Source organism: Halichoeres trimaculatus, unplaced genomic scaffold (genome assembly GCF_033239565.1).
Source record: "Halichoeres trimaculatus isolate MK-OKI-2021-1 unplaced genomic scaffold, fHalTri1.1 fHalTri1_scaffold_10, whole genome shotgun sequence".
NCBI classification, from domain to species: Eukaryota; Metazoa; Chordata; class Actinopteri; order Labriformes; family Labridae; genus Halichoeres; species Halichoeres trimaculatus.
Genome location: NW_027437187.1, coordinates 792929 through 808366, shown reverse-complemented (window position 1 = coordinate 808366; position 15438 = coordinate 792929). Strand labels below are relative to the sequence as shown.

At 43.2% G+C, this 15438-nt stretch overlaps 1 protein-coding gene across 2 annotated transcripts in view; it reads left to right on the top strand.

Moving 5' to 3' along the window:
• LOC141796942 (neural-cadherin-like) overlaps positions 1–15438 on the top strand; it is a 158132-nt gene that overhangs the window by 84143 nt on the left and 58551 nt on the right. For both annotated transcript variants that reach the window (XM_074678283.1, XM_074678284.1), the window contains exons 9-13: positions 3336–3504; positions 4061–4231; positions 6232–6404; positions 9516–9683; positions 12289–12538. In XM_074678283.1, coding sequence (XP_074534384.1) covers positions 3336–3504; positions 4061–4231; positions 6232–6404; positions 9516–9683; positions 12289–12538 — 931 coding nt within the window. The remainder of the gene's footprint in view (positions 1–3335; positions 3505–4060; positions 4232–6231; positions 6405–9515; positions 9684–12288; positions 12539–15438) is intronic.

The following is a 15438-nucleotide window of genomic DNA, read 5'->3' as shown; positions in this document are numbered from 1 at the left end:
TGCTTTGACTACCCTTGAGGATGGCCTATCCATTATTATTTTTTCAAGAATTCAAAATGTTCAAAATGTGTTCATTACATAAATAAAATTTAATTTTCCCTGTAGCACTTTGTGGGTTTTATAAGCAACACACAGTAGTTGTTTAAACAAAGTGTAAAGGTAAGAAGAAGCAACATATACAGTGTTATCTTGATTTTAGATGTCGAAAAGTATTTGCAGCTCCCAGTGTTTTCTTTTTCTTGGAAACCGGGCCCAAATGGCTCTTTTGGTGTTAAAGGTTGCTGACCCCTGCTCGAGCCCTAGCGTCATTCTTTCTGTATCCTGTCGTATTTTCTCTAATTCAAGCCTATTTTCCTGATCCATAATTCTGCACAACTTATTTTGCTTCAACTGTAAAAGTAACAGCTCTTTCTACTGCCCAAAAGTCGAACATACAGTCTACACAACTGCCGGTGCAGATACAGGTACATAGACTGGCTCAGCCTCAGCTTCATTCAACACCCTCTGATCAAAAAAAGATGAAACAACTGCTTTTCTAATCTCATCTTTACAACCCTTACCTACAACAGCTATTTAATAATGATCAGCTATTTTCAATAACTGATCCTTCTTACAACTATTAACAAATGCTGCTGTTGGTGACTCAAACAATTCTGTTAACAAGGCCATTTTTTACCAATACCAATACAGACAAATAGTTTCCGTCAGACTAATACTTGGGTAGGCGTTAACCCTGGGAGAGGACTTCCCCTGGCTACCTAACCCACAACCTGCTAAATCTCAACCCTGTGCTGTGCTACACTACACTGTGCTGCCATGTGCTGCGCTGTGCTGCGCTGTGCTGCGCTGTGCTGCGCTATGCTGCGCTGTGCTGCGCTATGCTGCGCTGCCCCCCAGAGGTGCACCCATTATGAATTGTCTCGCGCCCACAACCCGCAGAACTGCGTGGCGCTCGTACTTTATGTGTGATGAATTAGGGGTAATGCTGATACAGGGTTAAAAAATCTGGCTCAACCACACATCCGTTGAAAATTCCACTGGTGATAACGTAACTTTTGCGTCCTCCTCACGTTTCTTCATAGCCTGGTTGTATTCGGCCGTGTGTTTCAGCTCTAGGTGCTGGAACACGGTGGTGTTGCCACCCTTCATGGTAACAGTTCTCCTGCACATTTGCTGCATGCCTGATCTTTGGTCAGCTGAACCACCTCTACATCACTGAGGTTGCTCCTCTTTGAGCCACTAAGTCTGACATTGTTGTTTTGTACTCAGCAGGGAGCGTCTCATTATGTTTCTGCACTGTAAATATTGCAAAATGACAAATTTATATCGTCAAAAAAAGTATACTGGTATTATCGTAGACGGTATGATATGGCACACCCCTAGATGCCACACAGATATGATGGTGCTATATGTCTTTCCACTCGTCTTTAACATCTGTTCTCCAAACGTTGCGGTTCTGCATTAACGCCTTGTTTTTGCTTTTCCTTGCAGCTGTCACCCTAAACCTGCCTTACCTGCTAACAGTTAATTTTTCTTTCCCTCAAATCAAATTTCCCTCAAGTTTGTGTTTGCACAATATGATCCTTAGAAAGTCTTTCTGTCCGTCTGCCTGTCTGTCTGCCCGTCTGCCCGTCTGTCTGTCCATCTGCCTGTCTGTCTGCCTGCCTGCCTGCCTGTCCGTCTGTCTGCCTGCCTGTCTTACTGTCCATCTGCCTGTCTGTCTGTCTATCTGTCCACCTGCCTGTCTGTCTTACTGTCCATCTGCCTGTCTGTCTGTCTAACTGTCCATCTGCCTGTCTGTCTGTCGGTCTGCCTGTCTGTCTGCCTGCCTGCCCATCTTTATGTCTGTCAGTCTGCCTGTCTGTCGTTCTCTTCTTCTGTCTGCCTGCCTGTCTGTCTACTTGCCTGTCTATCTGCCTGTCTGTCTGTCTGTCTGTCTGTCTGTCGGTCTGCCTGTCTTACTGTCCATCTGCCTGCCTGCCTGCCTGCCTGTCTGTCTGTCTGCCTGCCTGTCCGTCTGTCTGCCTGCCTGTCTTACTGTCCATCTGCCTGTCTGTCTGTCTATCTGTCCATCTGCCTGTCTGTCTTACTGTCCATCTGCCTGTCTGTCTGTCTAACTGTCCATCTGCCTGTCTGTCTGTCGGTCTGCCTGTCTGTCTGCCTGCCTGCCCATCTTTATGTCTGTCAGTCTGCCTGTCTGTCGTTCTCTTCTTCTGTCTGCCTGCCTGTCTGTCTACTTGCCTGTCTATCTGCCTGTCTGTCGGTCTGCCTGTCTGTCTGTTGGTTCGCATCTGTCTGCCTGTCTGTCTGTCTGTCCGTCTGTCTGTCTGTTGGCTCTCGTCTGTCTGTCTGTCTGTCTGTCTGTTGGTTCTCGTCTGTCTGCCTGTCTGTCTGACGGCCTTTCTGTCTGCCTTCCTCTCAGAGCACATCAGTTATTCCTTCATCTATCACTGTTCCTCCCCATTTCTATCCCTCCTGCCAGTCTTTCTTTCCACCCTGCTGTTCTGGTTCCCGGGCCTGCGTCTCTCTGTGCCGGGTTTTCCCATGAGTTCTGATTAGCCTGCACACCCACTCTTTCTTTAGGCACTCTATTGGGATTTGATTTAATTTATGAAAAAAAGTGCAGTATCATCACAATATACTGTACCTGTTTAATTAACTGGCTCCTTAATTAGAAGGACCTGAACTTAGGCAGGAGACGTACTCATGTGGAGCTCCAAGGCCTTTGGTTTGGCTGGAAGCCTAGGATCCTTGATGCATTAAAATACCAACTTAGGCCTCAGAACCGTGGATGCTAGCATGACCTTATGTTCAGTTCTTATATGGTTTTCATGAAAGTCTACCTGCAGGCCGTGCTGTCTGTGCCATCACATCCCATTAACCCCTACTTTATTCCTCTCTCCATCACTCCCGCTCATCCTTTGATCTGCCTCGGTCTGGCTCCTCCTTAGCTTTTGTTTTTGGGTTTTTCATGGTCACTCTGTTGAAAGAGAAGCTCTCGTTTATGTCTGATTTCAAAAGGAAAGGCTCCAGAGAGAGGCTCTTTATCTGGGGCATATGTTCATTAGGGGAATAGATTGTACTCTCTGCTAAGACAATGCTGTTCACTGCTGGCTCTTCAAAAGAAATAAGCACAAGTGTTTTTCCTTTGCTGTACATGTGGGCTACTGTGTCTGCACCTCCCTGTGAGTGCACTGACCTATTTCTCTGATCCCCGTTCTCTCAGTGCTGTAACTAATTTTCACATGATATTCCCACATATAGTAGAGATGCTTCTTGTTTATGTTTATCTCTCCTCCTCTTCTCTCTCCTCCTCCTCTCTCTCTGTTTCTCAGTGCCAACAGTATCGTGAGCAGGCTTCAGTGCTGGAAAACCAGCCAACGGGGACTTTTGTGTTGCAAGTGCATGCGGTGGATGCAGATGAGGGAGCGAATGGAAAAGTCAAATATGGCTTAATGCACAGAGACAGTGCCATGCCGGCCTTCAGAATCCACCCAGACACAGGTAGAGTGGACGCTAAGACGTGGAGCAAAGAGTTCTGCTTTTAGAATGTGATACACAGCTTTGTCTAGGGTAAACTCTGACCTTATCTGCCAGGAAATGTTGATAGAGTTCAAATATTTACTCTAAAAAAGACGAGCGGGATGCCGAAAGCTGTCCATCAAACATCATTTCCTCATGTGGACAAGCTCAGTGTGAGTCCTCAGTGTGTGAGGATAAATCTACATAAAGACAATACAGATCCTGCTCAGAGGCTGGACACATCAGGTCAACACGTTTGCATGTGCATGTCCGCTTGTCCAATTATTTAATGTTCTCTTCTGGTTTCATCATCCTGAGATTTAATGACAAAGCTGCTGCTCTTGAAATAAACGCTCCACTTCCTCTGAATACATTTATAATTGTTTACTTCTCGTCTTGACTTGACCTGGATGGATGGATGGTGAGATGGATGTGTGGATGGATGCATGCATGCATGGATGACTCAAAAAAAGGATTGCTGAGTGGGTGGATAAATAAATCTGTATTCATGTGTGTTTGTTTTTCTCCGTCCCTGCAGGAGTGATAGTGACAGCACGGAGGTTCGACCGGGAGCGACAGAGGGAGTATTCGATTACGGTAACAGCCACTGACTGGGCGGAGGAGCCACTCATCGGCATCTGCCAACTCACCATCCAGATACTGGACCAGAATGATAATAGCCCAAAGTTTGAGAATTTGCGTTATGAGTGTAAGTGTCCGACGTGCTGATCCAACAAAAATAACATCATTAAAGCAGGAGCAAAAGTAGGAGCCCGTACATACCGAGGTTAATACGCTGAGTGGGACAAACTTAATCTGAGAATTTTATGACAATGAAGATGTAGACACAATTTCCCCTCATGTTACTGGAACAAGACACCCCCAAGCTGCAGGCTGTTAGCCTAACCAGTCATTTAGTGAGTACTGGATATATATATCAGGGATGAACCTGAACCATTTGGTTCACCTGACTGGGCACAGATCCTTCTTCTTCTTTGTAGCACATACAGTTGTGGAGCAGAGAGGACTGTCAGAGGATGTGTCTGTGGCGTTGTATGGTTCTGCTGTATGAGCACTTTGGATTCAGTGTGAGCCCTGATGATGGCGGTAAGAGAGGGGAGGAGAAAACTGTGACCAAGTGTTGCCAACTTAAAGGCTTTGTCGACTTTGATTCCTTTTCTACTTTGAACTCTGCACTGCCCTGCATGAGACTACAAATGAAATTTAGTCTTATGGCTAACTCTGGCACATTCAAATGGATGCTGTGCTGTATGCACTGTCGCTTAGTTAAACAGAATTAATAAAAAAACTATTTATTCAGCAACTTTTTCTTTTTTTTCTTCTTCTTTTTTATTAAAAAAAAAGCCACTGGTAACAAATGCAGTGCCTTTTCTGGAGTTTAGAGACTCTGACATGAAAACTTGTTCAGATCTAACGCTCCTCAACGAGCTGCCCCGCCCCTATACAAAACACTCACAGGCAGACAAGTCCTCTTTGCTGTAGTCAGAGCAGATGACTGTATGCAAATGAATCGTGCATGTGTGTGTCACAAGCCCGGCTACAGGAGGGTAAATATTATGCCATAAAATAAATAAATAAATAAAAAAGAATCAACACAAGATAAGTTCTATTCTAAACATATTTACTCTGTTTTTTACCCGCTTTCTGTTGCTCCCAGGTTTTTTCCCTCTCTTACAGCGTCCATGACTATTACATGCACATGGCATTTTATGCAAGTTAGAAAAGGATGTCATTTCGTGACTTTTAGCAACTTCTGGGACAGCCAATAGTGACTTTCCTTACTGATGAGTTGGCATGTTACAACTAGCAATGTTTCTCTCAGCTTTAATGATGTTTTGAATGTCAGACATCCTCATTCTTTCAGGGTTTACATGACTATACATAGCTGATACAACATGAACTACTCATGGTGGATTATTGGGACATATGGTAATCTGAGTGTTAAACCAACAACTATGTACACTGAACCAAACCACAAACTGTGATCGCAAAGATCCGACAAGATCTGAACTGTGGTTTTGTGAACCATGCGTTCCATCCTTATCACATAAGTCTGAATACTTGCCAACTTTTCCAGCTTATGGTATTGCTTGTTGTCAGTGATAAACAACCAGCCAACACTACTTTCTCCACATACTGAGTGTCTAGTTCAAAATTAGGACACAATTCACCCTTCAAAGAAAATCTGCCATTCTCTGGTCTATTCCATAATGGAAAAGAAAACTACTTTATATGATTGGAGGTCCTGATGCATTCAGGGAAGTCATGAGATCTGAGTGCTGATTGTCTTTGGTGTCTCAGCATCAACAGATCAGTTTTAATGTTTGATCTTGAACAGACTGATAGCTGCTCTTCATGCAGATATCTGTTCAGACAGAGAGAGAAAGAAATCCTCCTCACATTACTCTGGATCCTGGTCCTCCTGCTTTTACTCTCCATACAGACTGTTTCTCCTCCTGACATCAAGTCCAGAGTCCTGAGTTCAGACACTAAAACCTCAGAGTAGCGTCCAAAAAGGGCATCTCTGTGTGAAAACTGTATAAACTTGACAAATTACTGTGCACAGAGCAAATGTCCACAACATTTCTCCTGCTTGACCTTTCCTGTGCTTTGCTCTCAGCCTCCCACTGTCCTTCTGTGTGTTCCGCTGTGCACTGAGTGCTCTTTGATTATTTCTGCCTACTGCAGACTTCCTGCGAGAGGACACGTTGGTCGGTACCAGTTTTCTGCGTGTGGCAGCTCATGATGACGATTTTGGCACTAATGCGGTGATCGCTTACTCCATGTCCCTGGAGCAGCCTGAGTACCTGCGGGTCAACCCTGTCACTGGATGGGTCTACGTTAATCAGCCCATATCACAGGTCAGTGTGCAGTTATTATCTGCTGCTCTGTCAGCCAGCACAGCTCACACACACACACACACACACACACACACACACACACACACACACACACACACACACACACACAGACTGCTTTGTGTCACATGGCTGCCTGTGGGTGTGTGTCAGCAGCATTAATGAATGTGCCACCTGAAAGTGATGTGGGGTGTGTGAACTCCCCGAGGTGCTGCATGTGGAAACACCTCAGAGGGAGACGATGAGGGAGAATCGCTCAGGCTAAACAAATAACTGAAAACAAATCAGAGCAGCTGGTGACTCCCGTGGCTCTGTGTGATGACGACAGCTCCGGTCTGATTGCACTGTTACCAAAGATTAGGCTTGAAATGTGTGTGCATGTGTGTAAAACCTGCAACCACAGAAGCTGTCAGAAAAAGACGGGCTGTTCTTTTATGGATGGCTCAGGTTTTCCACGAAGCTAATTACCAGAAGCTGGGACTCTTTGTTTGGCCTTGGTGTAACAGGTTGAAGACTTTAATTTTAATTCATCATCTCAGACTTTGATAAGGAGACTGACAGCAGCAGCAGCTCTGGGCGAGTCGTGTACTTTGATGCTATTAACTGAAACAATTTGAAGGCCATACCTGTGATTTAACTCACAAAGCACGATCACCTCAGCGCTAACACCTCCTCCACAAGCAGAGCTCTGTGATGTGCTTTGGGGAAGTGCTGCAGAGATAATTTCCCTTAAGGAAAATGAAACAGCTCTTTTTAAGGAGAGGATTATTCCAGCTCTATAAATGCTTCTGCTGAACTTGAAAAGCAGCTGTAAAGATTAGAAAGCCATCCTTAAGTGGTTGATGTTTGTTGACTAATTGATGTTCTTTAAGTGAATTGCTGTGTCAGTGTCACTGATGTAACACATTTAGTTCAGTTTTGAAAGGTGTGTTGTGCACTTTCATGTCTGCTGCAGCCTATCAGCACTCCTCTTTCTGTTTTTCTCTTTCACTTATTTAAAGACTGAGTTGTTCTCCTGCTAGAAACTTGCCGTAGCACTATAGAGCTGTGTATTATTTAGAACACTTTTTTAGTGTGGGAAGTCCCTGGTAATGTTGCTTCTGACTTCATGCAAAATTAAAAGTGTTCAGCCCTAAACCTCGCTGAACAAAGCTGCTGCATATTTAAGAGCAGTTTCAGAGTCTGGCTGAATCATGCAGCAATCCTGGTGCGGTAACTAAGATTGTAAAAGCACTTCATTAAATGTTAAACGTCTCAGTTGGTCTGAGACATTGTTCCATTTTGATTTTCTCATCATTTTTCTGATTACAGTGAACAAGTATTCAACATTTCTTAACACAAACTTCACAGAAAAATGTGCTGCGCGGCTCCCAGCAGGCTCGTGGTCTTTGAGAGAAAATGTGAAGGAGAGCATCCATTGAATAGAGAGATTATTCATGCGCCAGAATGCACTTGAGTTGGCTGGATTCATGCAGGGACAACATGCTGGAGAGAGGAACTCTGCAGAGAATTAAGGGGATAACGTGGAAATATTGTAGTCCAAATTATTTGATGAATAATTTCTCTTCATATCTGGCGCTATTAACAAAATTTGATTCCTAACGTTGGCTGGATGTTAGTGCAGAGCTCCATTTATTGAAAAAGCAGCAGCTGCTTGGTCCACATTGACATCACAGATTACAATCTTTGTTCACAAGCTTTGGAAAGACTTGTTCACAAATACTAATTGGATTGTCCTGAGAAGAGAAAATGTAATTCTGGAGTTAAGTGAGATTTCTTTTTTATCAGGCTGCTGCAGCACAATAATAGAGTCACTGGGTCTTGATTTGCATAATAGAATAATACAGCTGAAGGTTGAGTCATTACATCCTCACAATTGAATCTTTATTTGAACAATTTTTCATTTACAAAGTGGTTTAACTATAACTTTATTATCTTTAACTGTGAGTGATGAGGACAATTTTATTTTATTCTTTAATTTTTTTAAAAAAAGCCCTTTGTCTTTTACTCTGATCTGAGTTTCATGTTGATGTTACACATTGCTTTTTGAGATAAACAGAATCAAACAGTGGGTTTGGTCCAGTGGTTATTGCTTCATGCGTGTGCTCCATGGATGGTTCCAGTTTCTTCCTTGAGAAGTTCTTTTTCTGGCTGTGGTGTGTTCATGTGCTTCTCAGTTTGGAAACGGGACTGTCTAACCGAGGTGTGATGCTAATAAATGCTAATACATTATATATATATATATATATATATATATATATATATATATATATATATATATATATATATATATATATAAAGAAAGAGAGAGAGAGAGAGAGAGAGAGATGCTAGCATATAAAAGCAATTTCCCTTCTACATTATTGCCAAGCTAGTGCTATGCTCTCTCTATTTGGTTTTTGGTATTTTAGGAGAGGTATAATAACATGTTGAATGGATTGCAAAGCAGTCTCCTATGAGAGACTAATATTTTTACTTTCACAGACAGAGAGTAATTTAAGCTAGGCTTGCACAACACTAGCAACGCAACGTAAATGAGAAACAAGACTGATGCAACAAACTATAAACGACCTCTGAGGAAGTTTCTCTGTTTCCTTGCAGTGTCCCCTGTGATAAGATGAAGTTAAAAACCAGCGCTTTATTCCATCCAGGTTTAGTAACAGCATGATTACCAAAGCAGAAGAGCTCTTTGTGGCCTGGGTTATGTCTCAATCAGCTGCTTCTGTCATTCACAATCTACCCAAAATGTCCCGTAAGTGGATTCAAAGTTCAGGTTCAGGGATGTGTAGTCACTGAAACCAATCTGACCGTCACCTGCCTGCTCCTTCAAATTCTGTTTTAAAAAGATGTGGCACAAGAGCTTCTTACTTTCACTGGTTTGAAAAGGTTGAGTGGGTAAACGTAGCTGGCACTTCAAGGAAAGCAAATGAAGAAAGTTCTCTGAGGATCATTGATGCTGAGCAAAATGACCGGCCCTGCACAAAGTCTATCCTCCGTGGTAGCTGTTCATGGTTTCGCCTGTACCCAGTCTACCTCTGTGTGCTTCCACCCATCTGTTAACCTATGACTCCAGCTGTTTCTGCCTGATGATAACTGTGATGACTGATCTCGCAGAGAACTTACATCACGCGGGACATTGTGGCGACCGATGGAGGAAACCGAAGCGCCTCAGTGGAGCTGTCTGTCACCATCACCAACGTGAAGAACCAGCCTCCAGAGTGGGAGAAGGAGAGCTACAGCGTGGTCATCCCAGAGAACACGGCCAGAGATACGCCCATAGTGGTAGGTGTGCATGCTGCAGCTGTAGTAGCAGGCTGACTGGGTTTGATACCTCATCTGTTGCTGGCTTGTCAAAGCTTTTTGTGCTTTTTCTGAGACGCTGTAAGTGCGGTTTGTTTGTTAGTTGTTTGCTCCTCTGGATTAAGGCAGAGTCTGAGTGTTATTGAGGTTCTCTTTGTGCTCATCATACACTTAAAAAGCTTGTCAGCGCCTTGAAGAATCTGTAAACGTGTTTGAGTTGGATGCTGTACCAGAAAGCTGACATCAGATGGTGTGTTAAGCAAGTTTCATGTCTGCAGGCTAATTAAATCCAATCAAAAAGTCTGCTTTGATGTGAAAATACATCACTGTCAGTCTAAAGAGCACAAAACTGTTTTTATTCAAGGTCCTCACATCAGGATTCATTCCGAGATAAGAGGTTATTTCAGGACTCTGGTGAAAGGTATGACTGACAGAATCTTACTCTTTCTTATACTTGGATCATCAATGAGCACGTTTAGTGTTTGTGAAGTCTGACGTTATCTGAGCTTTACGCTCACTACAACATGTACCATGTACTACACACCTGTCCTAAATATGATGCAGCCTGTCATATGAACTCATTTTCAACATGTCTGATACTTTTACAGCTGGTTACAGTTTAACCATAGGATAGCTTAGGACACAGTTCAATACCATGTGTACGTAACAATACAATATGAAAGAGCACCACAGAACTGGAAGTGTTGGGCAGTAACCGCACTACAAAAAGCAACATTAGTAGCTTAACTATGTTTTTTCAGTAACACTTTCAAGGATCAGGCAGTGACACCCTCTCCAACGTCAGGTACTATGTAAGGGTTATCAGACACACAAGAGATCCCCTGAAAGTCTTAATAGCAAAATTTAGTTAGACTATAAAAACCCATAATTTAGCTGCACCATTGTTTAAGCCGCAGGGTTCAAAGCATGTGAAAAATGTAGCAGCTCATAGTCCGCGAACTGCAGTATTTAGTTTGCTTCAAAATGTTTATCTTGATGCCACTACTTTTTGTCAAAAAATGGTTATATCACATTTTAGGTTTTGACCTATTGTGATGTACAGCCTGTGTCCAAAACAAGGTAGCCGTCGTCATAGAATAGAAATAGAAATAGAGATAGAAAATACTTTATTTATCCCAGAGGGGAAATTCAGGAGTTACAGCAGCATTTAAGAAAAGAAAAGTAACAAAGTGTATAGAAAGTGCAAAAAGGTCCATAAGAAATTAGATGACGACATCCCGTCCACCACTCTCCAGCCCAGCCAGTCTCCACCTCCACAGGGTCCAGGACTGAGCCTCCCCAGTAGTCTGTTCAGTCCCTGTCTCCTGGATCCTGTCTGCTCACAGCAGGCGAAGCTCCTCCGATGTGTCGCCGGCGTCCGATGTCAGCTCCGTCAGCCACGTCTGTGAACAGCACGATGCCGCTGGGTTAGCACGGCTAGCTCATCCATCCCCCGGAGCAAGATCCCACGTTCCCAACAACGATGGATGGAAGGACAGGTCCACGTCGTCACCTCCCAGCTCACATCCGAGAACCAGCACGTCGTCCTCACCTCCTCCTCCTCCTCAGCTCGAGGGAAATCATCAAGCCCTACACTAGTTAGCATTGACATGCTACAGGCTGCTAACAGCTAATTTCACATGTAAACAATGCAGCCATGGTTACATGTAGGATTTCCAGACAAACAGGAGAAAAAGTAGTAAAAATATTGCTGAGGCCACAACAAGTTTGGTGTCCATGACCAACAATGAACCATACAAAGTGATGATCCACTCCAAATACAAAGATGACGAAAAAGAGACGAAAAAAATTACAAGAAAATGACAAAGACGAGAGAGCTGCTGCAACAGGCAGCTACTTGGGCAGCGCCTAGCAATGAAAAAAAAACAAAAAAAAAACATGTACACCAGATGAGATGTTTTGCTTTCTGCATGCCGGTAAATGTTTACTCCATCTAGTAAGCCACGTCACTGACTCGGTGCTATTGACCCTAAAGGGTTTTTCAGTCTATCCCTAAAACAGTATACACATTTTTTGGGGGTCAATCAGACGTGACCTGTCTGACCAAAGGCAACAACGACCAGTGTTGGCATTAAATGCTTCCAATGTTGAAAAGTACACTGCTACATGAGAGCCGTCAGAGTCTCCTTGTTTACTCTTCTTGCTAACCTGTTGTTGGAGTCTGGTAAATTTTCAGATTTACTTTGAGAGCTATTTTTCATTTCAAGTTTTGTTAAAGACCAGTTTTCTCCCTGCCTCAGCTGTTCCTAAACACTAAATGAATCACCCCCAGGGATCTCAGGGAGGATTTTCAGCAGCTCATCACCCTCATTGCAAAAAATCCCAACAAAAAACTTGCTACAGGGAACTGGTTTATTTCCCATAATATTAGACAAATCTTTTAAGGAAAGGGAAGGAAAAATCTGTCCACAGTGTCATACCAGTCGAGTCAGAATCTTTTTTTTCCTGCAAGCAGCAGGAACATTTGTCTAATGCTTCTTAACATCAGTCCTCCTAACTTTAACAGAACGTGACATCTAGGCTCTCAGCTAAGCACAGTAATGATTTCACCTCTCATCCTGCTCAGACAATCAAGGCCACCTCTCATCTGGGAGACCCGAGGGTGACCTATAACCTGGAGGACGGGATGGTCCCTGAAACCAACATGCCAGTTCGGTTCTACCTGTCCCCTAATCGTGAGGACGGCTCTGCGTCCATCTTGGTGTCCGAGCCTCTGGACTATGAGACAACGCCTTTCTTCTCTTTGCGTGTCCGGGCACAGAACGTGGCAGCTGTTCCCCTGGCTGCTTTCACAACAGTCTATGTCAATATTACAGGTGAGATTTGTGATTTGCATTACATTAGCAGGTTTTACTGACAGTCTGTGTCACCACATGAATGTAAGTGCTTCCCATGCTCCAATCATCAGTTATGAACCACACCGGTACTATAGTGGGTGATAATGATTCTGTTAGTTGGTGAAAATTGAAAAATGTAAATAACTGCTCAAGATGCCACTGTAGCACACCCAGCTAAAGCAATAATGAACTCTGTGATGGTTTATGAAACCTATATTCTGCTTGATGCACTGCCTCAATTTTCACAAACACAACCTGAGAGCTGCATCCAAACACAGAAAGAGAAGCAATGCAAATTACCACTGTGAACGTGTGCAAGAAACATGAAACAATCATTACATAATCACACAGACAATAATTAAAAGGTGAGTGAATGCAGAAATCCATCAGGTGAAGCTATGCAGCTAAGATAAGGTGCAGGCATTAGACCTAACAAACAACAATGAAATTAAAAACAACCAAAAAAAGCTGCCAGCTCTGAAGGCTTGAGATAGAAAGAGCTATGTTCAGTTATAAAAGCGTGAATGGTCAGAGGACTCCCATACAGCAAGGCTCAACACAACACAACTCTAAACAATGCTAAACAACACAAACAACAAGAAATATCACACCACAGCATAGAAAAATGCAGAAAAGAGAAAGCCAACAACTTTACACTACATCCTTCGATTCCCTATGAAACGCTGCGATAAGGATCCACATGGCACTACAAGACACGACATAGTACTATACGGCACGGCATGTCACACCTCAGTACGATATGTCTGTGTCTGTCTCTCTCTCCCTTTGTGTGTGTGTGTGTGTGTGTGTGTGTGTGTGTGTGTGTATGTGTGTGTGTGTGTGTGCGCACGTGTGTGTGTGTGTGTGTGTGTGTGTGTGTGTGTGTGTGTGTGTGTGTGTGTGTGTGTGCACGTGTGTGTATCCCTCTCTCTCTGCCCCCCCCCCCCCCCCCCCCCCCCCATACTTCTCTCTCCCACTCTCTCTCCTCTATCTGTCTCTCTCTAACCCCAACACAGTCTCCTCAGATGTCCGTCTAACATGAGTCTGGTTCTGTCCGAGGTTTCTGCCCGTTGAAGGGAAGTTTTCCTTGCCATTGTAACTTGCTAAATGTTGTAAAGTCCTGTACTCATGGTAGATTAAGATGAGATAAGACTCCTTATCTTGTCTTGATGTTGGGTTTCTGCGAATAAAATGTTATTAACATTTACTGGTCTAGACCTGTAAATGTTTTTGTTAAGTGTCTTGAGATAACGTTTGTTATGATTTGCCGCTATACAAATAAAAATTGATTGATTGATTGATTGGTTGATTGATATGGCAATACGACACAACATAGCACGATGAGGCAAGACAAGGCATGATGTCTCCAGCAGGTCTGAGCCCTCTAGATCAGATATATAAAACTTTTATGTTTGTTGGATGCTGGATGCTGCTGCCACACCAGTGACCTGTCAACTTAAACAAAGCAGATCAAGCAGCAAATGAGTGTGTAAGAAAATCAATATCATGTTGCTCAGCTTGAAGGGAGGTCTCCACAAAAACTGCTCCCCCTGGTGGCTGGCAGCAGTACAGGTCAAAAACTCTGTCTCCCCAGTCATTCCAGATGGGCTGAGGTCAAACTTAAAAAAAAAATAAAAAGAGCTGGTAGAAATGTTTCAAACATTCGATTGTTGTAATGATTTGAATATATGTTTTGTTGTCTTGTATTCAGGTCCTCTTTTTCTGAACAGTTTTGTTTCCATTGGTCATAAGAGGTTAAAAACAAGCCTTAACATCACGTTTAAAGATGATTGTCAGCTGACGTTCTTGTGTATTTTTTCTCAGGGTTTGTAACATATGTCAGGAAGGCGAGCTAAGAAAATATTAGACTCTTATAAGAAAATAATAAACATTTTTGTCACCAATGTCCATTCAGATTCTCTCAGAGTTCCTCATAGTCTCTACTGCACAGACTGTGGCTGCACACTGGCGGTGCCTGTTAGGGGGGTATTTTGACTTCCAAACAGAGCCACGCTGTCTACTCTATACAGTCAATGGTGTGTGCACGGAAACCACATTAAAAAATGGCAGTTTTCTTTCAAAATAACACAAACAGTGGGGCACAGATGATCTAGAGGTTTAGGCCAGATCAGTGTAGGGTCAGATCAGTGTGTCTTGCACCCCAACAGAAGGGTACAAAAAGTGGGTCGGCACAGGTTGGTAATTTGGGGAGTTGTCCCGGTTTTGGTCAAAGGTAACACCATAAAATGTGTGTTGTACCGAGGCAAACCGAACTGAACAGCTTGGTGGAAACAGGGCTTGAGTCATGCTAGTTTGTAGCATGAAGCTCATTGTGAAATAGGGGTTAGTTTCCTCTTGGAGTGGTTGGCTGGTTCTTTTCTATGCACCCTCAGCACACTGTTATACACACACTGTATTATTCCAATATTAGTACCTTATTTTTCAAAGTCAACTATCGATATTAATGCTTTTGTCTGGGTTATGTCACACAAGTGGTGTATTGTTTCCATTTTATTCTGCCCCATCCCTCTTACATTAGAGGACAGAAAACAGCATGTAGAGCAGGCTTGGAGTAGCAAAGAGCTGGGCTCAGGTAGCAACACTGAAAACTGAGGAAAACATGTTTACATTTGTCCCAGAGACAACACCTTATACACTTTTAACACACTAAGCAGTGCAGAGAGGGGACAAGAGTTTGTGGAGCTGGAAGATTCTGACCTACCAACATTGTCTTCCTTAGTAACATACAGATAATTATCTGTACTAACGTCTGCCTCCACCTCTGTATGTCTCATCACCAGATTAACACTCCTCACAGTAGCATGCTGATAAAGTTGGTTGGATACTTGAAAATAAAAGGTTCATCAGGGCACATTTTC